Below are 27863 nucleotides of genomic sequence, written 5' to 3' on the forward strand. Positions count from 1 at the left end.
AAATTCTCCCTCAGTATACCTAAACAGGCACCGGAGTGTGGCGACCAGGGGATATTCACAGTGGCTTCATTGCAGTGTTAATGTAAGCCTACTTGTGACACTAATAAATAAACTTTAACTCTGCCCCACTCTCACTCACACACTGTTTCAGAGTTGCTCAACTTCAGCTTGAGGAACAGCATCTCATCTTTCAATTAGACACTTGACAGCCTTCTACATTTAGTATTGAGTTCAGGTCCCAATTCCACTGCTCTCACCTTTTCAGACTGCAGCTGTTAGTAATGGTTCTGTTACTGTCATTTACAGTTCCTCCCGACCCATTTTTTGTTCTTCACTTACTCATTCACCACCCTTTCACCATTATCCTGTTTGTCATTTGTTTACTTCAACCTTCCACCCTATCGTTTTAACCTTTTCCCCATGTCCCTGCCTCTATACTTGCTTAGAACCTGTTAAACGCCAACCTTTGGCAGTTCTGACAATAGGGTAGGTAGGTCGGTAATAATCAACAAGGGAAGGCTGGTTACATAGCTTGAAGGACACCACTCTGAATCAACACAAAGGGCAGGGTCTGGAGGCAGGTCCCAAGTCTGCTTTGGACTGAACAGGAATTGAACTCATACTGTTGGCATTATTCTCGAAACCACATGCTAGCCATCTAGCCAACTAAGCTAACTGCCCCCTTGACAGCAGGCTATTGACCTGAAACATTAACGGAAACTATTTCCAACTTGCTGAGTATTTTCCAGTATGTACTGCTTTAAATTCAGTTCCTTTGTGTTGCCAACTCAACACTTATTCAATGATCTTGTCAGCACTCAGTGTAAATATAAATAGAAAAGGAACCAATGTAAAATGAAAAGGGTGGCATAGTGGTTAGCACTGCTGCCTCACAGCACCAGGGACTCAGTTCAATTCTGGCCTCAGGTCACTGTCTGTGTGAAGTTCATTATATTAAACCCTCACCATGAGGTTCCAGAAACTTGCTGCAAGAGGAACAAAGCATTCCTCCTTGCTTCTATCCGTGTCTGTGTGGGTTTCCTCCGGATGTTCCGGTTTCCTCCCACAGTTCAAAGATGTGTGGTTAGGTTGATTGGCCATGCTAATTTGACCCCAGTGTCAGGGGGACTGGCAAGGTAAATATGTGGGGTTATGGGAGTAGGGTTTGGGTGGGATTGCGGTCGGTGCAGACTCGTTGGGCCGAATGGCCTCCTTCTGCACTGTAGGGATTCTATAGATTCTATTCTAAAAGCAAACGTAACTAAAACATGTTAAACTTAATCAAGTTCTTTGCATCATCTGTTCCTATATATGGTACAAAAGTCAAGAATCCCATTCATGGTTTTTTGGCTCTATGATCTGTACTATTTAATGTGGATAAACGCACTTTCACATTAGTTGTGGTAATTTGTGCAGCTGATGTACAATATGGCTGCAACATTATGCTTCACTTACAGGTGCAGACATCCATTGTATCACTGATAAAAACACCTGTCCAGATGTTCCGAAATTACAAAGAGAAGTTGTACATCAATAACAAAAGCAGAAACGAATATAAAAGCAAATTACTAAGGTGAAAGCACAATGTTTGATTAAGAAAAATCTAAGTTGTGAAGGTTTGCCGTGGGATAATCTATTAACAATCCATTGAACTACAGTAGTAAATCATTTCTTTATTTTTCTGAACTGTTACACACCTTTTCAAAATTAGTTTTTCTTTCTTTTTATGGTCATTAAAGAGCACAAAACTAACACAAGTCATCCCAAGAACACAAATCGTTTTCTGAAACTGAATTACTTTGATGGGGATTGCCTCATAAGATTGAGATAGTTAATAGGGAATCTCAGTTGTTTAAGCATGTACTGACAATCCTGGAATATTACAATGAAAAGGCACTCAGTTGCTGATAACATTGTTACTCCTCAGTTCTACATTTTCTGGCAAGGAAGTCACCATAAAAATTCTACTCCCTTCTTACAGTTTTTAATTGGGCTCTAACTAGGAAGTTCTAACTAACTCTCTTTAGCTCGCACCAAGTCCTGTGCACATATAACTCCTCGGCTCACTGATATATTTTCACTTCTTATCATGCAACATCTCAATTTTAAAATTCTCACTCTTGTCTTCTTGCCCCTCCCTATCTCCGTAATCTCCTTCAGTCCCACAAGGATCTGCAATATCTGTACTCATCTAATTCTGGCCTCTAGAGCACCCCCAATTTTAATTGCTCTACCACTGGAAGTGGGCGGCACGGTGGCACAGTGGGTAACATAGCTGCCTCATGGCACCAGGGACCTGGGTTCAATTCCAGCCTTGGGTTACTGTCTGAGTGGAGCTTACATGTTCTCCCCATGTCTGCGTGGGTTTTCTCTCACTCCAAAGATGTGTAGGTTAGGTGGATTGGCCATGCTAAGTTGCTCCTTTGTGTCCCAAGATGTGCAGGTTAGGTGGATTAGCCGGAGTAAATGCGCAGGGTTGCAGGAATGGGGCAGAGGGGAGGGTCTGTGTGGGATGCTCTTTTGGAGAGCCCATGCAGTCTCAATGGGCCAAATAGCTACTTTCTGAACTGCAGGAATTCTATGGAAGTCAAGGCCCAAGCTCTGGAATTCACTCCCTCTACCTCGCTAACTCATTTTCCTCCTCTAATCCATTTCTTAAAACCTACCTCTTTGACCAAGCTTTTGGTCATCTGTCCCTTGGCTCAGGGTCATATTTTGTTTTGTATTCTTCCTGTGAAGCATCTTGAGATGTTGTATTATGGTAAAGGTGTGATATAAATAAAAATTGTCGCTGAAGGTAAACTGTCAGTATTTTAAACTATGTCATGAATCCACCTCCTTCTGAGAGAAAAAAATCCAAAGTTTTATTGATCAGAGAATTTTGAGATTAAATTCTAAAACGTGGGAATATTTCTAATGCAATATTTCTATTATTAAGTGTAAATAGACTCGGTTACAGTGCGGGCAAATGTAAATATTTGCATATGAAGATCATTGAAACGTACATCACAAGACAAAAGTGGAGGAATCGGTATTTGTTCTCTGGTTATCTTTCTCATTCTTAAATCCAGGAGAGAGTTCAGGAGAAACATCTTTGAGTGTGTTGGGGAAAAACAACATTAGAGACTATCGATACAAGATTAACACCAAGAAATCAAATGGGAAAGTTCAGAAGAAACCTCGTTATTTAGTTTTTATTTATTAATCACAAGTAGGCTTACATTAACATTGCAATGAAGTTACTGTGAAAATCCCTTAGTTGCCATACTCCAGTGCCTGTTCGGGTACACAGAGGGAGAATTTAGCATGGCCAATGCACCTAACCAGCACGTCTTTCAGACTGTGGGAGGAAACCGGAGCACCCGGAGGAAACCCACGCAGACACAAGGAGAACATGCAGACTCCACACAGACAGTGACCCAAGCCAGGAATCGAACCCAGGTCCCTGGCACTGTGAGGCAGCAGTGCTAACTACTGTGCCACCGTGCCACCCTATGTGCTGGTGCCATGGAGATATCGGCATTTGTTCTCTGTTTATTTTTCTCACTCATAAATCCAGAAGAGAGTTCAGGAGAAATCTCTCTGAGTGTGTTGGAGAAAAGTAACATTAGAGACTATCGATACAAGATTGTCACCAAGAAAGCAAATCGGAAAGTTCAGAAGAAACCTCATTAGCCAGAGAATGGTGAGAATGTGGAACTCGCTACCAGATTGCTTGAGGCAAATAACAGGGATGCACTTCAGGGAAAGCTAGATAAACTCAAGAAGAAAGAGAAAAGAATAGAAGGATAAGGTGAAATGATAGTAATTTCTGTTAACCCAAGTTATCCTCAACGATATTAAGGGGGTTTGAGGTAACGGTGGATGTGTGGCGTAAGGTCGCAGATCAGCCATGATATCAAGGAACGGCAGAACAGATTTGAGGGGCTGAATGGCCTCATCTTGTTCTTGCGTTCCTTTGATAAAGGAGACTAATCTGGAGCATAAACACCAGCAGACCACTGGGGCTGAATAATCAATATCTGTGTTGTAAATTCTATGTAATTTACCTGTCTGGAGGAAGAGTTACCTTCTTGTTTTAAAAAGGCTGCCCTTCTCCTTTCTTGAGCTTTCCTGCACTACACTTCAATAATGAATAGGGTTAAAGATTAGGGTTAAATTGCAGGGGATCAGTTTCACATCCCATCACTACATTAGGTGCTGCTACATCAAACAAAACCAAAGATATCAACATGCATTGAAATTAGTTGCACCATATAGTGACAGGACATGAGTTTACACCTGCAATAATGAGTGCCTGATGATAAGGGAGAGTACTATCATTATCTTTCCCATGTAATAATGATTGTCAGAGAATGAAATCTGTGAAGTTTAAATGTGTTGATATTTTACAAGCCCAGAACTATTGGCTCTTCAAATGTTGCATTTTCTTCAGGCACATGTTCAGATTGGAATTGTAGAAACTCTGGTATTTCCACACCAGCTGGCCCTGTTTCTCCAGGCACATCTGTGAAGGGAAAATAAACACAATATTTTAATCTTATTACCAAGGCAGAGTACACAAGAAACAGGAGCAGGAGTAGGTCATTCAGCCTTTGAGCCTGCTTCACAATCGATTTGATCTGATTGCGATCTCAACTCCACTTTCATGTCTTCCCCCCAATAACCCTTGACCTCCTTGTCCATCAGAAATCTAACTCAACCTTGAATATATTCAATGACCCAGCCTCCACTGCTGTCTGAGGAAGAGATAATAAACCCATTGAAACATTTGACAGGAATTTCAAATGGTTTTGGTGATTACTAAAAGACAGTCTGTGAATATTCCAAGAGGTGTACAGTCCACCATATTCGTTGAGATTCTCTGGCCTCCTTGTCGTGTTTATCTTGGCAGCAGAAGGTGGTGTACTGTTGACTGGCGGTGGGATCTTCTGGTCTTGCTGCAGTCAATGGGATTTCCCATTGAATCAAAGAACAAAGAACAATACAGCACAGGAACAGGCCCTTCGGCCCTCCAAGCCTGCACCGATCATGTGTTCCTAACTAGACCGTCCGTTTGCATCTCTCTATTCCCAGTCTGTTCATGTGGCTATCTAGATAAGTCTTAAATGATCCTAGCATGTCTGCCTCAACCACCTTGCTTGGTAGTGCATTCCAGGCCCCCACCACCCTCTGTGTAAAATACGTCCCCCGCATATCTGTATTGAACCTTGCCCCCCTTACCTTGAACTTCTGACCCCTTGTGTTTGTCATTTCTGACCTGGGAAAAAGCTTCCAACTGTTCACCCTATCTATGCCCTTCATAATTTTATAAATTTCTATTAGGTCGCCTCTCAACCTCCGTCTTTCCAGGGAGAACAACCCTAGTTTACTCAATCTCACCTCATAGCTAATACCCTCCATACCAGGCAACATCCTGGTAAACCTTTTCTGCACTCTCTCCAAAGCCTCCACGTCCTTCTGGTAGTGTGGCGACCAGAACTGGACGCAGTATTCCAAATGTGGCCGAACCAACGTTCTATATAACTGCAACATCATATGACAACTTTTAAACTCTATGCCCCATCCAATAAAGGCAAGCATGCCATATGCCTTCTTCACCACCTTTTCCACCTGTGCTGCCACTTTTAAGGATCTGTGGACTTGTACACCCAGGTCCCTCTGTGTGCCTATACTCCTGATGGTTCTGCCATTTATTGTATAGCACCCCCCTGCATTCGATCTACCAAAATGCATCACTTCGCATTTATCTGGATTAAATTCCATCTGCCATTTCTCCGCCCAATTTTCCAGCCTATCTATATCCTGCTGTATTCTCTGACAATGTTCATCACTATCCGCAACTCCAGCAATCTTTGTGTCGTCCGCAAACTTACTAATCAAACCAGTTACATCTTCTTCCAAATCATTTATATATATATCACAAACAGCAGAGGTCCCTGTACAGAGCCCTGCAGAACACCACTAGTCACAGACCTCCAATAGAAAAAGACCCCTCCACTGCTACCCTCTGTCTTCTATGGCCAAGCCAGTTCTGTACCCATCTAACTAGTTCACCTTTGGTCCCATGAGATTTAACCTTTTGCACCAGCCTGCCATGAGGGACCTTGTCAAATGCTTTACTAAAATCATGTAGACGACATCCACGGCCCTTCCCTCGTCAATCATTTTTGTCATCTCCTCAAAAAACTCAACCAAATTTGTGAGGCATGACCTCCCTCGTACAAAACCATGTTGTCTATCGCTAATGAGACTATTCAGTTCTAAATGTGTATAGGTCCTATCTCTAAGAATCTTCCCCAACAATTTCCCTACCACGGATGTCAAACTCACTGACCTATAATTACCCGGGTTATCCTTGCTACCCTTCTTAAATAACGGGACGACATTTGCTATCTTCCAATCCTCTGGGACCTCACCTGTGTCCAATGAAGAAACAAAGATTTCTGTTAGAGGCCCAGCAATTTCATCTCTTGTCTCTCTCAGTAATCTAGGACAGATGCCATCTGGCCCTGGGGATTTGTCTACCTTAATGCTTCCTAAAACACCTAACACTTCCTCCCTTGTAATTGTGATTTGTTCTAACGGGTCTACACATCCCTCTGAGACACTACCAATCACGTGTCCCTCTCCTTTGTGAATACTGATGCAAAGTATTCATTTAGGGTCTCACCTACTTCCTTGGGTTCTAAGCATAATTCCCCTCCTTTGTTCTTGAGAGGTCCGACTCTTTCTCTGACAACCCTCTTGTTCCTAACCTATGTATAAAATGCCTTGGGATTCTCCTTAATCCTGTCTGCCAAGGACATTTCGTGACCTCTTTCTGCCCTTCTAGCTCCCTGTTTGAGTTCTTTTCTACTTTCTCTGTATTCCTCCAGTGCTTCATCTGTTTTTAGCTGCCTGGACCTTATGTATGCCTCTTTTTTCTTTTTGATTAGACCCACAATGTCTCTGGTTATCCATGGCTCTCGAATTCTACCTTTCCTGTCCTTCCTTTTTACAGGCACATGCCTGTCCTGCACTCCTATCAACTGCTCCTTAAAAGACTCCCACATGCCAGATGTGGATTTATCCTCGAATAGCCTCTCCCAGTCAACAGCCACCAAATCCTGCCTAATCCGGCTGTAGTTAGCCTTCCCCTAATTCAGCACCTTACCCATAGGACAACACTCATCCTTTTCTATGACTATCCGAAGGTTTACAGAATTGTGGTCACTGTTCGCCACATATTCCCCCACTGAAACTTTGATGACCTGACCGGGCTCATTCCCCAGTACTAGGTCCAGTATAGTCCCCTCTCTAGTTGGACTATCAACATATTGTTCCGAAGTAACCTTCCTGGACACATTTTACAAATTCCTCCCCGTCTGGACCCCCAGCCCTAAGGGATTTCCAGTCTATATGAGGGAAATTAAAGTCTCCCACTACAACAACCCTATTTTTTCTACACCTGTCCAAAATCTCCTTACATATCCGTTCCTCAACTTCCCGTGGGCTGTTGGAAGGCCTGTAGTACACCCCCAGCATAGTGACTGCGCCCTTCCTGTTTCTGAACTCTACCCACAGTGTCTTGTTACATGATCCTTCCAAATTGTCTACCCTCTGTACCGCTGTAATATGCTCCCTAACCAGTATTGCTGCTCCCCCACATCTTCGCGCCCATCCTCTGTCTCGCCTAAAACACTTATACCCCGGAATATTCAGCTGCCAGTCCTGTCCTTCTTTTAGCCAAGTCTCTGTCACTGCAACCACATCCAAGTTCCGCGCATGCATTAAGGCTCTAAGTTCATCTGTCTTGCCCGTTACGCTCCTTGCATTGAAGCAGATGCACTCCAGACCTCCGGGCCCACTGAGTTCATCCTCCCCCAGATTGCTCTTCCTCTTAGGTAGCCTTGTCTTGGCCCCATGCTCGTCCCCAGTCTCTACGCTTGCTGACCTATTGTTCTGATCCCCACCCCCCCTGCCACATTAGTTTAAACCCACCCGAACCACACTAGCAAACCTCCCAGCCAGGATATTGGTACCCCTCCAGTTCAGGTGTAACCCGTCCTTCTTGTACAGGTCCCATCCTCCCTGGAACACTTCCCAGTGATCCACGAATCTGAAACCCTCCCACCTGCACCAGTTCTTTAGCCACGTGTTCAGCTGCACAATCTCCCTGTTCCTAGCCTCACTAGCACGTGGCACGGGGAGTAATCCAGAGATTGCTACCCTAGAGGTCCTGCTTTTTAGCCTTCTACCCAACTCCCTAAATTGCTCTTGCAGGACCTCCCTGTTCTTTCCGCCTACGTCATTTGTACCAATGTGGACAATGATGTCTGACTGATTACCCTCCCTTTTTAGGATGCTTTCTACCCGCTCAGAGACATCCAGGACCCTGGCACCTGGGAGGCAGGCTACCATCCTGGAGTCTTGTTCGCGCCCACAGAACTGCCTGTCTGTGCCTCTAACTATTGAGTCTCCCACTACTATTGCTCTCCTATTCTCCCCCTTTCCCTTCTGAGCCGCAGAGCCCGACTCCGTGCCAGAGACCTAGTCACCGTGGCGTGAATCCACCCCACGCCGACGAGAAACACGCAATGGAGGTGCACAATCAGCGGGACCAGAAGATCCTGCCATCGTGAAGAGCCTGAAAATCGAACCCAGTGTTTCCAATGTGTTTTATTTTGTAATGTAAGTACATAAGAAGATAAGAAATATGAATTGGTTTGGTTTGGCCCCTCAAGCCTATTCCACCATACGACAAGATCATGGCTGATCTTCTAACTCAACCTCCTGCACTATCCTCATATCGTTTAGTATCCAAAACTCCATTGACTGCTGTCTTCAATATACTCAACAACAGAGCACCCACAGCACTCCGGGGTACAGAAAGGCAAAAAAAAGAACATAAGCAGTATTATGAGGCATTCATGTTTTGCAAGCAATTTACTCTCAAAATACAATAGTTGATATTCTTTTGGACTATCTACAAAAGGTCATGAATGTAGTCCAATCCATTGTCCATTGACTCTGTCTCCATTTCCCGCTGCCTCGGCAAAGCAGCCAGCATAATTAAGGACCCCACGCACCCCGGACATTCTCTCTTCCACCTTCTTCCGTCGGGGAAAAGATACAAAAGTCTGAGATCACGTACCAACCAGCTCAAGAACAGCTTCTTCCCTGCTGCCATCAGATTTTTGAATGGACCTACCTCGCATTAAGTTGATCTTTCTCTACACCCTAGCTATGACTGTAACACTACATTCTGCACTCTCTCATTTCCTTCTCTATGAACGGTATGCTTTGTCTGTATAGCACGCAAAAAAAGTACTTTTCATTGTATGCTAATATATGTGAGAATAATAAATCAAATCAAAAAAAATCAAAAGAATGTCGTTTCTGAAGGCCCAGAAATAAATTAGATTGGATCTTTGGCATTAAGCTGACCCACTCAATTCTGGGAATGTTAGAATACCTGTTGAAGTAGCAGGAGTCTCCTCAGTTAATAAAAGCTTTGGACTTTCTTCCAGAGGTGGAGAGGTCTCACTTTCAGGGTCCGGATGATCAACTTTGGTCTCCTCTTGATATTCCTCTACAATCACCGGTTTTGGGCTTGGTTCTGGCTCAACCACTGGCTCCTTTGTATGTTTGCGGCTTGTTCCTTCAGCCTTTGTCTTTCTTCCTCTTTTTCTCTTTGATTCCTCCCTGTGAATTCATGATAGCAAATACAAAAGGACATCTTTACTTCTTTTTGTGGTGACATCTTGATGTACTCAACAGAGCTCAGATCAAGTTATTTTTAAAGAAAGAATTTATGGAAAGACTTGTCATCAATGATTGGTAAAGATCTTAGGAGATATAAAGGTAGAAATTCAACTTGGGCAAAGGTGCATAATCAGCAGTATCTGATTGCTGCCCATTATTCAGAGCACCCCTTATTCCACTCCATTCTGGTCGGAAGAATTTGAGGTTAACATGACTAATAGAGACTTTCATGTGAAAGGGAAATTCTAAGGTGCAAAATCTTAGTAAAATGGGGCTAGTACAATTGAAACAAAGATCTCAATATTCAGGCAGAAGGTTAACAGCATCTGTGTCTCAGATGGAGGACAGTGCAACAGAGTAACATGGTACAAAAGCAAAATCCTGCAGATGCTGGAAATCTTAACTGAAAATAGAAAATGTTAGAAATGCTCAACAGGTCAGATGGCATCTATGGAGAGAAACAGAGTTACAGTTTCAGAAAAGGGACCCAAACTCATTCTGATAAAACCTAATCACCTGAAATGTCAGCTGTTTCTCTGTCCACAAATGCTACTTCACTCATTGGGGGAGGTGATGGCCTAGTGGTATTATCACTAGACTATTAATCCAGAAACCCAGCTAATGTTCTGGGGATCTGGGTTCAAATCCCACCAAGGCAGATGGTGGAATTTGAATTCAATTTAAAAAAGTTTGGAATTGAGAATCTACTGATGACCATGAAACCATTGCTGATTGTCAGAAAACCCCATTTAGTTCATTAATGCCTTATAGGGAAGGAAATCTGCTGTCCTTATCTGGTCTGGCCTACACGTGACTCCAGAGCCACAGCAATGTCTCAATTTCCCTCGGGCAACTAGGGATGGACAATAAATGCTGGCTGGCCAGCCAGCGACGCCCATGTCCCACGAATGAATAAAAAAAGCCTGCTGCGTATTTTCAGGATAACATGACAGTTTTCTCATGTATATAAGGTTGAAAAACTTCTCTACAGTTAATCAATGAATAAACAAAAACAGGATTGAGTCCTTCCAACGACTTCTTGCACTAAAAATATTCTAGGTGAAGAACACTAGCTAAGGATTCACTGTAGAAGATAATTAATGTTGATTGATTGGTGATCTTTACGACCTCTTGACACAGTTCTGACTCTGGAGTGATAGAAAGGTAATCAAAACTCAGCATGAAAAATTGCAAAAGAAAATTAAAATAAATATTTATTCAGATAAAATGTCTCTGTTAATTTCACTATGTAATGTATTTGACTTGACAACATCACCAATCACTGAATGTAGGGATGAAGGTTATTCTTACACACTTAATCACCAATAACCTGCTTGCCAAAGCTAAGTTTGGGTTCCACCACGGCCACTCACCTCCAGCCTCATTACAACTACAATGAGAGCTGAATTCCAGAGGCAAGGTGAGAGTGAGATGAGATGGGGCAGCATGGTGGCACAGTGGTTAGCACTGCTGCCTCACAGTGCCAGGGACCCGGGGCAGCACAGTGGCACAGTGGTTAACACCATTGCCTCACAGCGCCAGGGACCCAGATTCAATTCTGGCCTCAGGTCACTGTCTGTGCAGTGTTTGCACTTTCTCCCCGTGTCTGTGTGGGTTTCCTCCGGGTGCTCCGGTTTCCTCCCACAGTCCAAAGATGTGCGGGTTAGGTTGATTGGCCATGCTAAATTGACCCTAGTGTCGGGGGATTAGCATGGTAAATGTGTGGCGGTTACAGGAATAGGGCCTGGGTGGGATTGTGGTCAGTGCTGACTCGATGGGCCGAATAGCCTCCTTCTGTACTGTAGGGATTCTATTCTATGATTCTATGATTGACCTTGACGTCAAGGCAGCATTTGACGGAGTATGGTATCAAGGAGACCCAGCAAAACCCATTGGAATCAATGGGAATCAAGGGAAACTCTCTGCTGGTTGGAGTCATACCTGGCACAAATGAAGATGGTTGTGGTTGTTGGAGGCCAATCACCTCAACCCCAGGAGATCATTGGAGGAGTTCCTCAGGGTAGTGTCCTACACTCAACCATCTTCTGCTGCTTCATCAATGACCGTTCTTCCATCATAAATGGGAATGTTTGGTGATGATTGCACAATATTCAGCACCATTTAAAACTCTTCAGATACTGAAGCTGTCAATTCCCACATGCAGCAAGACCTGCATGTGGGAATTGACAGCGTCTACAAGAGCAGGTCAAAGGCTGGGAATTATGCAGTGAGTAACTCACCTCCTGGCTCCCCAAAGTCTAGGCACTATCTACAGACATAACTCAGGACTGTGTTAGAATACTCTCCACTTACCAGTGTGAGTGCAGCTCCAAGAACACTCAAGGAGCTCAACATCATCCAGGACAAAGCAACCCACTTGGCACTCATCCACCACCTTATACATTCATTCCTGCAACCACCAATGCACAGTGGCAGCAGCATGTGCCATCTACAAGACCCGCTGTAACAACTCACCAAGGCTCCTTCAACAACACCTCCTAAACTCATGACCTCGACAGACTAGAAGGACTAGGGTAGCAAACTCATGAGAACATCAACACCTGCAAGTTTCCCTCCAAGCCACACACTATTCTGACTTGGAAATATTTCGCTGTTCCTTCATTGTCGTTGGTTCAAAATCCTGGAAAACCTTCCTTGAGGCACTATGGATGCACCTATACCAGATGGACTGCAGTGGTTTAGGAAGATGGCTCATTCTCAGGGGCCATTAAGGTAGGGCCTTACCAACAATACTCACATCTCATGAATGAATAAAATAAGTGTTTGGACCACACTTGGAGCATCATGTATAGTTATGGTTGCCATATAATAAAAATGATAAAGCGATACTGGAGAAGGTGCAAAAAATATTTACAAGAATTATATCAGAACTGTGGGGCTATACCTATCACGAAGGAAGTACAGACCAGGACACTTTTCTCTTGAAATGAGAATTCTGAGGGATAATCTAATCAGAGCCTTTGGGAACAAAAAGAGTGCTTCCACTAATGAGGAGAACAAAACTAGAACCCATTAATATAAGATGTCCACCAAGGTATCAAATAGGGAACTCAGAAGAAAATTCTTTACCCAGAGAATGGTGGGAATGTGGAATTGCCTAACGCAGGAAGTTGTTGAGATGAATACATATAGATACATTTAAGGGGAATCTAGATAAACATATGAGGGAGAAGGCTCAAGTGGAGCATAAAAGACTGGGTGGGCCAGATATCCTCTTTATGACTGTAAATTCTGTCTAATTCTGAGTTATAATCACCTTTGTGGACTTTGGACTTTACAAGTATTTAAGGGTTGTTGATACTTTTATCGCTGTATTACCAGGACTGTCATTAAAACCCAATTGTTTCACTAATGTCCTTTAGAGAAGGAAATCTGCTGTTCTTACCCGGTCTGACCTACATATGTCTTCAGACCCACGGCAAAGTGGCTGACTCTTAATTGCTCTCTGAAGTGGTCCAGCAAGCTACTCAGGTGGCTCACCACTACTTCTCAGGAACAAATCGGGATGGAGGGAAAGTTGGCCGATTGGATAGGTAACTGGCTGTCTGACCGAAGACAGAGGGTGGTGGTCGATGGAAAATTTTCGGATTGGAGGCAGGTTGCTAGCGGTGTGCCGCAGGGATCAGTGCTTGGTCCTCTGCTCTTTGTGATTTTTATTAATGACTTAGAGGAGGGGGCTGAAGGGTGGATCAGTAAATTTGCTGATGACACCAAGATTGGTGGAGTAGTGGATGAGGTGGAGGGCTGTTGTAGGCTGCAAAGAGACATAGATAGGATGCAAAGCTGGGCTGAAAAATGGCAAATGGAGTTTAACCCTGATAAATGTGAGGTGATTCATTTTGGTAGGACAAATTTAAATGTGGATTACAGGGTCAAAGGTAGGGTTCTGAAGACTGTGGAGGAACAGAGAGATCTTGGGGTCCATATCCACAGATCTCTAAAGGTTGCCAGTCAAGTGGATAGAGCTGTGAAGAAGGCCTATAGTGTGTTAGCTTTTATTAACAGGGGGTTGGAGTTTAAGAGCCGTGGGGTTATGCTGCAACTGTACAGGACCTTGGTGAGACCACATTTGGAATATTGTGTGCAGTTCTGGTCACCTCACTATAAGAAGGATGTGGAAGCTGTTCTCTCTGGAGCGGAGGAGGCTGAGGGGAGACTTAATAGAGGTGTATAAAATGATGAAGGGGATAGATAGAGTGAACGTTCAAAGACTATTTCCTCGGGTGGATGGAGCTATTACAAGGGGGCATAACTATAGGGTTCGTGGTGGGAGATACAGGACGGATATCAGAGGTAGGTTCTTTACGCAGAGAGTGGTTGGGGTGTGGAATGGACTGCCTGCAGTGATAGTGGAGTCAGACACTTTAGAAACATTTAAGCGGTTATTGGATAGGCACATGGAGCACACCAGGATGATAGGGAGTGGGATAGCTTGATCTTGGTTTCAGATAAAGCTCGGCACAACATCGTGGGCCGAAGGGCCTGTTCTGTGCTGTACTGTTCTATGTTCTATGTTCTATGGATAATAAATACTGGCCTGACCAATGCTGTACATGTCCTATGAATGAAAAGAATCAGTGGTTGAAAAAAACCTCCTGCCATCCCTTTTATGCAGAAGTGTACTTGCAGACATAGGTTCAAGAGGAAAAAAAGCTCTCTGCACTCTCCTTTCACTTTACTGGGGGGAGAGGCTGGCAGAATGGACAATACAAACAATTATGAGATTAACATGATTACATTTCATACCACAGAAAATTCATCAATGAATCCTACCAGTACCAAATTAAGATTGGTTTTGGTTGTGAGCTCACATTAATCAGGAATTGCCTGAGTTTCATTTCACATCAAAGAATCCCGACAGTGCAGAAAGAGGCTCTTTGGCCCATCAAGTCTGCTCTCCAGCAGAGCATCTTACCCAGCCCCTATCCTCGTAAACCCACACATTTAGCTGGCTACTTTCCCCTAACTTACACACCTTTGGACACTAAGGGGCAATTTAGCATGGCCAATTCACCCAACCTGTACATGTTTGGACTGTAACTGGAGTATCTGGAGGAAACTCACGCAAACTTGGGGAGAACATGCAGACTCCACATAGTCACCCAAAGCCAGAATTGAACCTGGGTCCCTGGCACCGTGAGGCAGCAGTGCTAATCACTGTGCCACCATGCCGCCCATAAGTTGAATGCCTCTAGACGTCAGAGTCTATCCCGTGAATCTGGGCTGGCTCGAAACCATCTTTCCTTATACGCCATGGTTGTTAAATCACGCCTTACTTAATCATCCACAGTGAAGTTTTCTTTTCTTGACTTTCCAGCTTCCTTTTTCTGAGCTGTTCCCGATCTCTCAAACGATACGGATGAACTTCTGGTGGGAAATGAAATCATCTTTTTACACAATGTAACTTCTCTTATTCATATAGTACTGTATTTTTCTCAGATACGGTCCTATATTTGTAGAGTTGAAACTCATGAAGTAAGAAATACCCAATATACTAGCTCACCAATAGGAATTTAATACCTTACTCTACTCTTTATGAAGCCTCAGATTAATGCTCGATTTTATATCTACAGTTTTGCGTATAATTTTCTGTTACACAGTAGAATTATTATTGCACTGCCAATTCCTGTTTTCTAGAAGCTATATAAGCATAATTCCTTGGCTATTTTCATGTTCCATTCAATCTATGTGTAAAGGCAAGTGGCACAGGACCTGAATATGAAATCCAGGCCGGAATTTTACCACCTCGCCCCCTGGCATCAGGGTGGGCGAGGCTCGCAGAATGAAATTCTCCATTGGCCTCGGGCGGGATTTTACGAGCCTCACCCGAGTGAGGTCATAAAATCCTGCCCCAGGAGATTTCACTGTGGTTGGTGAAGTGATGGCACTGAACTCGGAGAACTCTGCCCATAAATGTCTAATGAACACGGGTATCGATTTGACCCTCCTGGATGTTAATTTCACTCTGGCACCCAGTGTAGCCAATCTCTGGAGACAAGCATACGATGTCATCAATCACCAACCACACTGAACAATTCTCACAGACAGCAAATGAGGAAATCCAAACAGGTTTGATTATCCTCTTGTTATAATGTTACAGTAAGTAAAACAAAGAGTAGGACATACACATGGGATTGAGGTAGAAGTTGAAACATAATTTTAAAAATTCTGAAAAATATTATTTTAATAATCTATGGAATTTTTATCAACAAAATGGAAGAGGCTCTAGGGTATTTCCATGCCCCTTCCACCCACCGTACACAGTCCCTCCGTATTTATCATCAAATGCCTCTTTATGCCAGTCGACAGAAAATGTCTAGCTGGTGCTGCTGATGAGAATTCCATGTGGATGCACAATCGGAACCAATGGCTTCCCACCAGAGAAAGAAATACAAGCTTACATTTCTACAGCGTTTTTTTCATGACACCAGGACATCCCAAAACACTTTATAGCCAGAATAATTTTCAAAGTGCTGTAATGTAGAAAATGCAGCAGCCAATTTACACACAGTATGCTCCCGCAACAGCAATGTGATAGTGAGCAGAAAATTGATTTTAGTGAAGTGGGTTGAGGTATAATTAATGGCCCAGGGCGGAGGAGACAACAGTCACGCTCTTATTCAAAACATGGCCATGGAATATTTTATGTCCAACAAACACCCTGTGAAAATTATTTTGCTTTGAAAAGCTTTAATTGTAGAGAAACATACTTATTGTAAACCATTCCTTGGTCTTGTTATTTATGATCTGTAATATCCAAAACTTTCTCCTTCAAAAGCATTGGCCGGGGTTCTCCAACCTTGCCCGCAGCTGGGATTCTCTGGTCCCGCTGCTGTGAATAGGGATTTGGCTGAGCGCCAAATTCTCCGTTCTTGCCGGCACTGACATCAGAGAATTTGGGCCATTGTACTTTATTTACCTTAATACGGTCCAATTTAAATCCTGGCAGATCCAGGAAATTCCAGATTCTTTCAGACAGGTAGTTCAAAGATTTTTTTGATCACACAGATATTTCCTGGAAATGTTCAGTGTAACAATGATGTAAAAGCAGAATTTACTCTCTCCCGTGAAACTGGCTTATGCCAAAGCATCACTATGTGTGAATTTCCTTGGTCATTTGCAGCATTGCTGAGTTAACTCTGTTGGAAAAATACTTGGCTCATTAACATCGATCCCCCCATGTTGTATTGGGATGAAGGAGATCAAAGGATTTGGGGGAAAGGTGGGATCAACCCATTGAGTTGGATGATCAGCCATGATCATAATGAATGGTGGAGCAGGCTCGAAGGGCCAAATGGCCTCTTCCTGCTCCTATGTTTCTGTGTAATAGAGGGTGCGAGTTTCCTGCATTTGCAACACTTCTGAATGAGTATAAACTTGCATCCAAAATTTTAGGCAGAGCAGGACCTGGAGCAGGGAGGTGGGAACAGGTTAGATAAATGTGAAGAAATATTTTTAATTGTGTAGATTAGTTATGCTGAATTACCTGTTTCCATTTTGTTACCTTGATGTCTGTCAATGTAAGGGAATATTTCCAATGTTTAAAATTTCTCTTTATTAAGATCAGTGATGTATTTTCTACCTTTGATGATTTTTTTTCTGGCACCAGTATCAGTTATATTGGAACACCGTGTACCATTCTAGGCACCACAATTTAGGCAGTGTCTCAAAGCCTTGGAGAAAGTGCAGAGGAGATTTGCCAGAATAATGCTGTGGAAGTGTTATGTAGCAAGACAGAAGAGGCTGGCTTGTTCACATTAGAGCAGAAAAGGTTAAGGAGAGACCTAACAAAGATGTCCAGGGGTTCTGATTGCCCAAGATGGGAGAATCTATTTCCACTGGCGCGTGAGTCGATAACCAAAGTAATTGGCAAAAGAAGCAGAGATGAAATGAGAGATTTCTTCATCCAAAGGTTGCTAAGATCTGGAACACAGGAGCTGTAGGTAGAATCAGGTGTCATAGGAACTTTCAAAAGGCAATTGGACATGTACTGGAAGGGGATTAATTTGCAATGTTATGGGGAAAAGGCTGGGGTCTAAACTGGGTGGCACGGTGGCACAGCGGTTAGTACTGCTGCCTCACAACACCAGGGACCCCCGGTTCAATTCCGGCCTTGAGTGACTGTCTGTGTGGAGTTTGCACATTCTCCCTGTGTCTGTGTGGGTTTCCTCTGGGTGCTCCGGTTTCCTCCCACAGTCTGAAAGACGTGCTGGTTAGGTGCATTGACCATGAGAAATTGTCCCTCAGTGTCAGAGGATTGTGGTGTCTGTATCTTTAAGATCTGGTTGGTTGTAGGGATTCGCATTCTAATCAGTATTCTGTAACTTGATTTTGTGTCTCTGTGCCCTGTTTGAGAGCAGATTTCCACTCCATCTGACGAAGGAGCAGCGCTCCAAAAGCTAATGGTATTTGCTACCAAATAAGCCTGTTGGACTTTAACCTGGTGTTGTTAAAACTCTTACTGTGTCAGAGGATTAGCAGGTTAAATATGTGGAATTACATGGATAGGGCCTGGGTGGGACCATTGTCGGTGCAGGCTCGATGGGCCAAATGGCCTCCTTCGGCACTGTATGATTGTATGGACAGCTCTTTCAAAGACCTAGTACAGGCACAATAGGCTGAATGGTCTCATAGCTGTGCTGTAAGGTTCTACGATTCCACATGAATAACAGAAGAGTTTACACAATTGCATTTTTGCCTATATGCCATGCATCAGGTACATCAATGCTGGTGTGACAACTTCAAACTTCACATTTCACAATATGGATAATATAAGGAAGAACTTAAAAGAGGAGGGTACCACATTTTCCAAACTTTCCTTGAATATGTTTTGCTGATTTTGGTTTCCTTTCCTCCAGTTTTTACACTGATTTAGGATAAAACAAGATCCCCACAAAATGTCAAAGTAATTTGCCACCTGCAAGATCACTATAAACAGGGGTGTAAATCTTGGCCAAATTTCAGCCCATTCAGTCGACAGGTCAGAATCCGTGACAAGTCAAGATGGAACCAGCAGTGAAGGTATTGCTCTTGATGGGTTGGGAGAAGTTTTTTTAAGAATAGTACAGCGCAGAGGGAAGACATTCAGCCCATAAAATCTGCACCAGATCTTTCAAAGAACAATCCTGTTAGCCCCACACCACAACTCTTTCTCATGTTGCTGCAAATCTTTCCCCTTCAAATATTTCTCTTCTTCAAATACAACAATGGTAAAAGGCAAACTTGTAGTTGCGTTATGTAGATATGTCGAATCAGTTATTTTGCATATGTATATGCATGGTTGCAATTCAGCAGTCAACAGCAAAATCCAAAATTTTACATTTGTACAGTTCCTTTAATAAATAAAATGTTCTGACTTGCTTCACAGGAATATTATAAAACAAAATTTGACACTGAGCCACATAAGGATTTAAAAGGACAGCTTGGTGAAGGGGCAGGTTTTATATGGAGAGACAGATAGGGCGGATTAAGGAGAGAATTACAGAGCTTGCATTCCAAGCAGCTGAATGCACCAATGGTGAAGTAAGGAAAATGGAATGCGCAACAGGCCAGAATTGGAGGGATACGGAGATCTGGGTGGATTGTAGAGTTGGCGATTGGAGAATGAATGCTGGAAAACCCAGAGACCATTTGCCGCTGCCAACTGAAGGTTGTCTGCCACAGGGTTTGGCATTAGGGTGGAGGGTGGGGTGTTGCATTTCCAGTGACAGGTTAGAATCTAGGCGTAACAAAGGTCCGGGCGTCCCTTATCGAGCATAGAAGAGCACTAAAGTAAAGGACTTGCTAAGAAAAGGTTTCCACTAACATTCAGTAGCCTTGTTGCCTTTCTAACAGCTTTAATCTGGGAAGGTGCATGAGGTTGGCTCAGTCAAGTATGGGTTAAATATCATTGTGGTATCATTCATATCAAAACCGGCAGCAGGAAAATAAAGAATAGGCGGGAATGGAGATTCGGCATGTTTAATTACTCGCTCATTCATTTCCACCAACCAAGCTGAGTTGACATCATCCCCTGAAGTAGTTGTGGAAGGATCAATCCTTATTTTAGATGATTGCATTTTGGTATGTTTACTTCTGAAACAAATTTTCCAGTGCTAATTTTCCATAGTTAAATTTAACTGATGTTTATACTATACATATGTAAAGTGGTAATGTCACTGGACAAGGAATCCATAGGGCCAAGGTAATGCTCTCGGGACATGGGTTCAAATCCCACCATGGCAGCTGGTGGAATTTCAATTCAATTAATAAATTCCAGAAGATAAAGCTTGTCTCAGTAACGGTGACCGTGACATCTATCATTCCTTGCCCTTAAAATCCATCTGGTTCACTAATGTCCTTTAGGGAAGGAAATCTGCCATCTTTACCTGCTCTGGTCTATATGTGACTCCAGACAGACCCACAGCAATGTGGTTGACTCTTAATGGCTCTCTAAATTGGTCCAGCAAACCACACAGTTCAAGAGCAATTAGGAATGGGCAACAAATGCTGGCAAAGCCAGCGACACCTTCATCACATGAAAAAATAAAACAACACACAGTACGCTATAGTGAAATGGCACTATTTGTGCATAATCTTGCTCCATTTTTGGCAATATGCAGAAATATTATTATTACATGCTCCACCTTGAAGTATCAGACATAACTGTTGTGTTGTGGGAGTCTGGTGAAAGCGAATAGTTGTGGTCTTATAATTATGGAACCCTCTTATAATTGACACTGCATAATAACTCTTCAAATGAGAAATACTGCCCATTAAAACCAAGTGAACCACATCTAGCTTCCATTGTGGACCATCAGAACTTTGTGAAATTAGTTTTTACAATTAGAAACCAACAAGATTATTACCCATTCATTGTCATACTGTACTTGTTCTCAGAATATTGCACGTATCCTCAAAATACTGTACGTCTTCTCAAAATGCAGTATGTATTCTCAAACATCTCATATGTGCTCTCAAAATACTGTGCAATATTTGTGTTATTTCCACCGCATTGAACTTTGGAAGCACTTAGCAGCTAACATAAATCCCACAGAACTAAATACCCAAAGTATTTTACTGAGGTAACAACTACTTTTCCTTTCTCTCACAAACAATATTACCTGGAATCTCCTGTTCAGTGGATTTCAGGCTGTGCTCAGGGGTGTCCATTTCCTCCCCGCTGCTGAGAATTCCTTTTCTTTTAAAAAATAACCGAATAGAAATGTTTGAATAAGGTAGTGATGCACGTTTTTTTAAACTAGATTAGGCGGTTTCAGTGTTGACACCCACACAGGCGTCGTTATCTAACGTACACAAGCAGGGATCCTGGTAGCATCCAATAACAACTTTTTGCAATCACGTAGGGAAGGTATATTCTACTGGCCGCATGATGAATATGAAAATGAACATGAAAAAAAACGCCCAGATTTTAAAAAAGGCAGAATTCTTGACACATCCGCGACAGGACAGGATAAAAACATACAATAATCCATGTTTATACCGTAGCGCTTGCTTAAGTTTATATGTAAGGAACTAATTTTGATTTTGCTTACAGAATTTAAAATATTAATTGCTTGATACGTGATTGTTGGTTTGTTTTTCATTCAATAGCATTTAATCTTATTTTGCTCTACTTATTTTCCTTTGAGAATTTACACAAAAACATAGGAGATAGGAGCAGGAGGAGGCCATTCGGCCCTTCAAGCCTGCTCTGCCATTCATCACGATCATGGCTGATCGTCCGACTCAATAGCCTAATCCTACTTTCTCCCCATAACCTTTGATCCCGTTCGCCCCAAGTGCTACATCCAGCCGCCTCTTGAATACATTCAATGTTTTGGCATCAACTACTTCCTGTGGTAATGAATTCCACAGGCTTACTACTCTTTGGGAGAAGAAATGTCTCCCCATCTCTGTCCTAAATGGTCTACCCTGAATCTTCAGACTGTGACCCTTGGTTCTGGACTCCCCCACCATTGGGAACATCCTCCCTGCATCTATCCTGTCTAGTCCTGTTAGAATTTTATAAGTCTCTATGAGATCCCCCCTCAAACATCTGAACTCCAGCGAAAACAATCCTAACCCAGTCAATCTCGCCTCATACATTAGTCCCTCCATCCCCGGAATCAGCCTGGTAAACCTTCACTGCACTCCCTCGAGAGCAAGAACATCCTTCCTCAGAAAAGGAGATTTCCTTTTCACTCCTCCTAAGATACACACATGCACACGGTCACACACCAGTCCGGAAAGTTGAAAATAAAACTGCTTGCTCACCACTTTGTCAGATTATTGGGAAATATTTCCAGCAGAATGCAAGTTATTCCTAAAATGACTCTTAAAATGCCCGTGGACAAAAGTGTAGTGCCCAGAGGCGTTTAGAGTCCACCCAGTACAAGGAAAGTTTAAAGGGAACTTTGCAATGAAGTGTTTAAAAGCAAATTCTTCTAATAGCTGTACATTGCTGCAGTAACAACTAAACTTTGGCAATGAATTTGCAGAAGCAATGACAGCAAATCTGTAAGAATAATGTTAGTTATATTGTTAAGATATGTAGGCGAATTATTAGATTAGGTGCATTAACCCGAATAGGCACCGGAAGTGGCGACTAGGGGAATTTCACAGTAACTTCATTGCAGTGTTAATGTAAGGTTACCTTGTGACTAACAAATAAACTTTAAAAAAGGACATTGTTTAATTAACTACTATTGCGCATACGTCCACAGCTTGTACACAGGGTGTATGTGAGGAGAGTTGAACAGGATCAATAAACACTCTCAATAAAAAAAAGTCTTGGTTTTGACTTCATCAAGTGGCTTGGATTCCATTAACATGTAATGCTGTTGAAATCGACTACAACTTCAGGTGTCCACACCTTCACAGCTAAATGGAAAATTCAGAAGGTGCTGTCAGTGTTGTCATAATTTCCATAGGGTATACTGTTGAAGCAATCACACCCCAAATTCCCCAGACTACCAGACTGCAATGAATTGGAAATTGTTGAACTGATAAAAATACACCCTCTTACACCATTTGTCTCAGAGTGTGACGTTTTCGAGAGCTTTCACAATGTTGGGTAAAGTGCAAATAAATTTTTAATGGTGCACCAAGTTTATAATAACTGTTGAAAAACATCTCTGTTCCGAAAAAACATCTGTGTTTGTGGAATGTCAGATTTCTCCAGTATGATAAAACAAGATGCACTTATTTTTATAAAGACAAAATACTGTGGATGCTGAAATCTGAAACAACAACAGAAAATGCTGGAAAATCCCAGCAGGACTGACAGCATCTGTGAAGAGAGAATAGAGCCAACCTTTCGAGTCAGGGTGACCTTTTGTCAGAGCTCTTATTTTTAATGGTTTTAAAAGAATGTTTACTTATGATATTTCAGCTTCTACCTTAATCCCATGTACATTTCCCAATCATTTATTTTGCTATCAAACTTTAATTAGAAATGAAAAATTCAGGGCCTTCTATTTCCTGGTTTGACATCTGTAAGAATACCTTGTCCTAATTGGCTCTTTCTCTGAGTGACATAATCACTGATGCTCTATACCTTGAGATCCCATTGGCCTGGCAGTGGATTCAAACTTATGTTGGGAAAACGGAAATCCACACAACCTGGATCACTAGGTCCCCAAGGGCAGTTTTCTGCAAAGTCACTGGCAAGCACTGTCATTTTGTTACTGTTATAAAGTCTGGAACAACATTTTCATAGTATTGCTAGAGTTATAACCGGTGACCAAAGATGTGTGGGTTAGGTTGATTGGCCATGCTAAATTGCCCCTTAGTGTCCCAGAATATGTAGGTTGGGGGGATTAGCGAGGTAAATATGTGAGGTCATGGGGATTGGCCTAGGTAGGATGCTCTGCTGGAGAGAATCAGTAAGAAGTCTCACAACACCAGGTTAAAGTCCAATAGGTTTATTTGGTAGCAAAAGCCACACAAGCTTTCGGAGTGCTGCTCCTTCATCAGGTGAGTGGGATTTCAGTTCACAAACAGGGCATATAACGACACAAACTCAATTTACAAAATAATGGTTGGAATGCGAGTCTTTACAGGTAATCAAGTCTTAAAGGTACAGGCAATGTGAGTGGGGAGAGCGTTAAGCACAGGTTAAAGAGATGTGTATTGTCTCCAGCCAGGACAGTTAGTGAGATTTTGCAAGCCCAGGCAAGTCATGGGAGTTACAGATAGTGTGACATGAACCCAAGATCCCAGTTAAGGCAGTCCTCGTGTGTGCGGAACTTGGCTATCAGTCTCTGCTCAGCGACTTTGCGTTGTCGTGAAGGCCGCCTTGGAGAACGCTTACCCGAAGATCAGAGGTCGAATGCCCGTGACCGCTGAGGTGTTCCCCAACAGGAAGAGAACACTCTTGCCTGATGATTGTCGAGCGGTGTTCATTCATCCGTTGCCATAGCGCCTGCATGGTCTCCCCAATGTACCATGCCTCGGGACATCCTTTCCTGCAGCGTATCAGGTAGACAACGTTGGCCGAGTTGCAAGTGTATGTACTGTGTACCTGGTGGATGGTGTTCTCACGTTAGATGATGACATCCGTGTCGATGATCCGGCACATCTTGCAGAGGTTGCTGTGGCAGGGTTGTGTGATGTCGTGGTCACTGTTCTCCTGAAGGCTGGGTAGTTTGCTGCGGACAATGGTCTGTTTGAGGTTGTGCGGTTGTTTGAAGGCAAGAAGTGGGGGTGTGGGGATGGCCTTGGCGAGATGTTCATCTTCATCAATGACATGTTGAAGGCTCTGGAGAAGATGTTGTAGTTTCTCCACTCCGGGGAAGTACCGGACGACGAAGGGTACTCTGTCCGCCGTGTCCCATATTTGTCTTCTGAGGAGGTCGGTGCGTTGGAACTGTCAGTGCAGACCTAATGGGCTGAATAGCCTCCTTCTGTACTATAGGGATTCTATGATTCTATGAGCACATAATTCTCAACTATTTGATTTCAGACCAAAGACCCTGCCTGGAATCCTTGCACTATATTCTGTGTTCATTGCAAACAATATAGTAATAGGCACTAACCTACAATCACCTTTAAGTTGGAGAAAAACAGTATGTTATATATGACTCATCTGATGAAGGAGCAGCTCGTGATACCAAATAAATCTGTTGAGCCTGTGAGCCTGTGGAATTCACTACTACAGAAAGCAGTTGAGGCCAAAACATTGTGGGCAGGATTTTCTGACCTCGCTGACTCCAATACTGGAAAATCCCACCTGAGGTCAACAGACCTTTCCATGGTCTGCCGCCCCTCGCCCGTTCTGATTCCCGTGGCAGGTGCGACAGTAAAATATGCCCCTGTAAAGAATTAAATATAACTCTTGGGGCAAAAGGGATCAAAAGATCTGGGGGGAAAGTGGGAACGTGTTACTAAGTTGGATGATCAGTCATGACCATAATAAATGGCAGAGCAGGCTCACAGGGCTGAATGACAACAGTATAACCTGATGAAAGAGCAGGTTCATCAGAGCCTGAAAGCTCGCGATTCCAAATAAACCCGTTGGACTTTAACCTGGTGTTGTGAGACTTCTTACTGTGTTCGCCCCAGTCCAACGCCGGCATCTCCACATCATATGAAAAGAAGGATTTACATTTATATAATAACTTTCAAAATCTTAGGAAATCCTCAGCTAATAATGCACTTTTTAAACTCTGGTCACTGTTGTAGGATGGGATTTTTCTCCCTCTCCACTGCGTGGGAGGTGGCGTGCCGCTCGCAGGCGGTGGGATCATATGGTCCTACCATTGTCAATGGAGTTTCCCATGAATGCACTCCTCACTGCCCGGAAATGCGGTATGATCCCATCGGCAGGAATGGCAGCAGGATTTTGGCAGTAATACATTCTAAATCATTATTAGAGTGGCCGCGAGGTCTTGTGGCAGAGTGGGAGTGTTCCCTACCCCTGGGTTTAAGTCCCTCTTCAAGGTTTGATGACCACTGAAGGTGAGTTCATAACATGGTCAAAAAGGTTGATTATTAGCTTGTAAATCCTTCCAACACACCTGAGCGGTACAAGTGAAAGTTTATTTATTAGTGCCACAAGTAGACTTACATTAATACTGCAATGAAGTTACTGTGAAATTCCCCGAGTCGTCACACTCCAGTGCCTGTTCAGGTACACTGAGGGAGAATTTAGCATGGTCAATACACCTAACCAGCACATCTTTCAGAATGTGGGAGGAAACCAGAGCACCTGGAGGAAACCCACACAGGCACAGGGGGAACGTGCAGACTCCACATAGACACTGACCTAAGCGGAGAATCGAACCCGGATCCTTAGCGCTGTGAGGTAGCAGTGCTAACCACTGTGCCATCAGTCATACTACAGAAGGCAATGGCAAAGCACTGTGGTACATTGCCAAGCATTATCATAGACCAATCCAGTGGAAGTCCATGGTTGCCAATGCCCTCTTAGGGCCTGTACCTGGAGGAGGGGTACAGCTGACACAGAGGGAGAAAAAATGCAGAAATATTAATTAAATAAAAATGCTCTTAATGGATACAATTAAAATGGTGTTACCAATTTTGATAGAATCTTTTACACAGAAATAAATGTTACATTTCTGTGTCTAATTTAGAAAACATAAGATAGAAAACGTCTTAGGAACAGAGATACTTTGAAAACTTCATGGCAGTGCATGGATATAAGCACCATTTTTATGTTTAGACTGTACATTTAAGGTGCAGATAATAGCAACTAAATATTAATGGGTATGTTTTAAGGAGAAATAAAAAAGAGGAAATAAAAACAGAAAGTTTTTATTTCGGCGGAGGTTGAGGGGAGACCTGATAGAAGTCTACAAGATTATGAAAGGCATGGACAGAGTGGATAGTCAGAAGCTTTTTCCCAAGGTGGAAGAGTCAATTACTAGGGGGCATAGGTTTAAGGTGCGAGGGGCAAGTTTTAAAGGAGATGTACGAGGCAGATATTTTACACAGAGGGTGGTGGGTGCCTGGAACTTGTTGCCAGGGGAGGTAGTGGAAACGGATACGGTAGTGACTTTTAAGGGGCGTCTTGACAAATACATGAATAGGATGGGAATAGAGGGATATGGTCCCCGGAAGCGTAGGGGGTTTTAGGTAAGTCAGGCAGCATGGTCGGTGCAGGCTTGGAGGGCTGAAGGGCCTGTTCCTGTGCTGTAACTTTCTTTGTTCTTTGTTCTGGACAAATAGCTCTTTTATTTTTATTTTGGAAGTTCAGCATCCACTGGATTCTGGTTTTATTTCATTATAAAAATTGCTCTTCCTGTCTAATTATTCTGCAGTAAAGGCTGGTATAATATGGCAACATTCCATTCCTGACTATATGTGATCATCTCATCACCCATGGGGCAAAGGTGGTATAGTGGTAATATCACTCGACCAGTAATCCAAACCAATCCTCCAGGGATACCAGTTCAAATCCCACCATGACAGCTGGTGGAATTTAAATTCAATTAACAAATCAGGAAATAAAGCTAGACTGTGGCCATGAATTATTACTGGTTGTCATTATAACCCATCTGGTTCACTAACAACATCCCTTTAGGAAAGGAAATCTGCTGTCCTTACCTGGTTTGGCCTATATGATTCACAGTAATGTGGTTGACACTTCACTGCCCTCAGTTCAAGAGCAGTTAGGGATGTGCAACAAATGCTGGCCTTGCCAGTGATGCCCACATCCTGTGAAAAACTATTTAACTGTGAACAACGAGAGCTTGCCTTTGCTAAAACTTACTGTTCAAATTCTGTTGAGTTTTTAAATTTTGATCAAAAATCATTGGATTGTAATTTCAGGAATCACGCTCCCATGGAGAGAGCTACACTTATCAGAAATGTACACGGTGAATCGGGAAACATGCATCCACGCTCTCGGTATGCAACTTTTTAACAATGCAATTAACAGCTCCTAAACTGTAAGCAGATCATGTGGTATATTACCAAGACATGCAACCAGGTAGGTCCCAGCTCCAAGCCTGGACAGTGTTAAGTTTCTTGATCACATATAAAATGCCCCCATAGAGTGTTACAATGGTTCCTTTGCTGGCAAAGATTACTTACATTTATATAGTAACTTTCACAGTCGTAGAATATCCCAAAGTGCTTTACAGTCAAAGTAC

At 42.9% G+C, this 27863-nt stretch overlaps 1 protein-coding gene across 4 annotated transcripts; it reads right to left on the reverse strand.

Annotated features, from left to right (window-relative positions):
• On the reverse strand, window positions 1–27863 carry hemgn (hemogen). Of its 4 annotated transcripts, none has more exons than XR_013498142.1 (5): window positions 20871–21159; window positions 15045–15135; window positions 9458–9687; window positions 3476–4507; window positions 1–2279 (listed from the first exon to the last, which is right to left on the reverse strand). XR_013498142.1 is itself a non-coding variant. In XM_078213932.1 (5 exons), exons 2-5 carry the CDS (start codon window positions 20917–20919, stop codon window positions 4389–4391), a joined length of 489 nt encoding a protein of 162 aa, XP_078070058.1. In that variant the 5' UTR covers window positions 20920–20947; window positions 27805–27863; the 3' UTR covers window positions 2840–4388. The 4 variants fall into 4 exon arrangements, 3 of the variants coding, with proteins under 3 accessions (XP_078070058.1, XP_078070059.1, XP_078070057.1); XM_078213932.1 differs by lacking the exon at window positions 1–2279 and adding an exon at window positions 27805–27863 and having other exon boundaries at window positions 2840–4507; window positions 20871–20947; XM_078213933.1 differs by lacking the exon at window positions 1–2279 and adding an exon at window positions 22024–22146 and having other exon boundaries at window positions 2840–4507; window positions 20871–20947.

The sequence above is a fragment of the Mustelus asterias genome, chromosome 6 (genome assembly GCF_964213995.1).
Source record: "Mustelus asterias chromosome 6, sMusAst1.hap1.1, whole genome shotgun sequence".
NCBI classification, from domain to species: domain Eukaryota; kingdom Metazoa; phylum Chordata; class Chondrichthyes; order Carcharhiniformes; family Triakidae; genus Mustelus; species Mustelus asterias.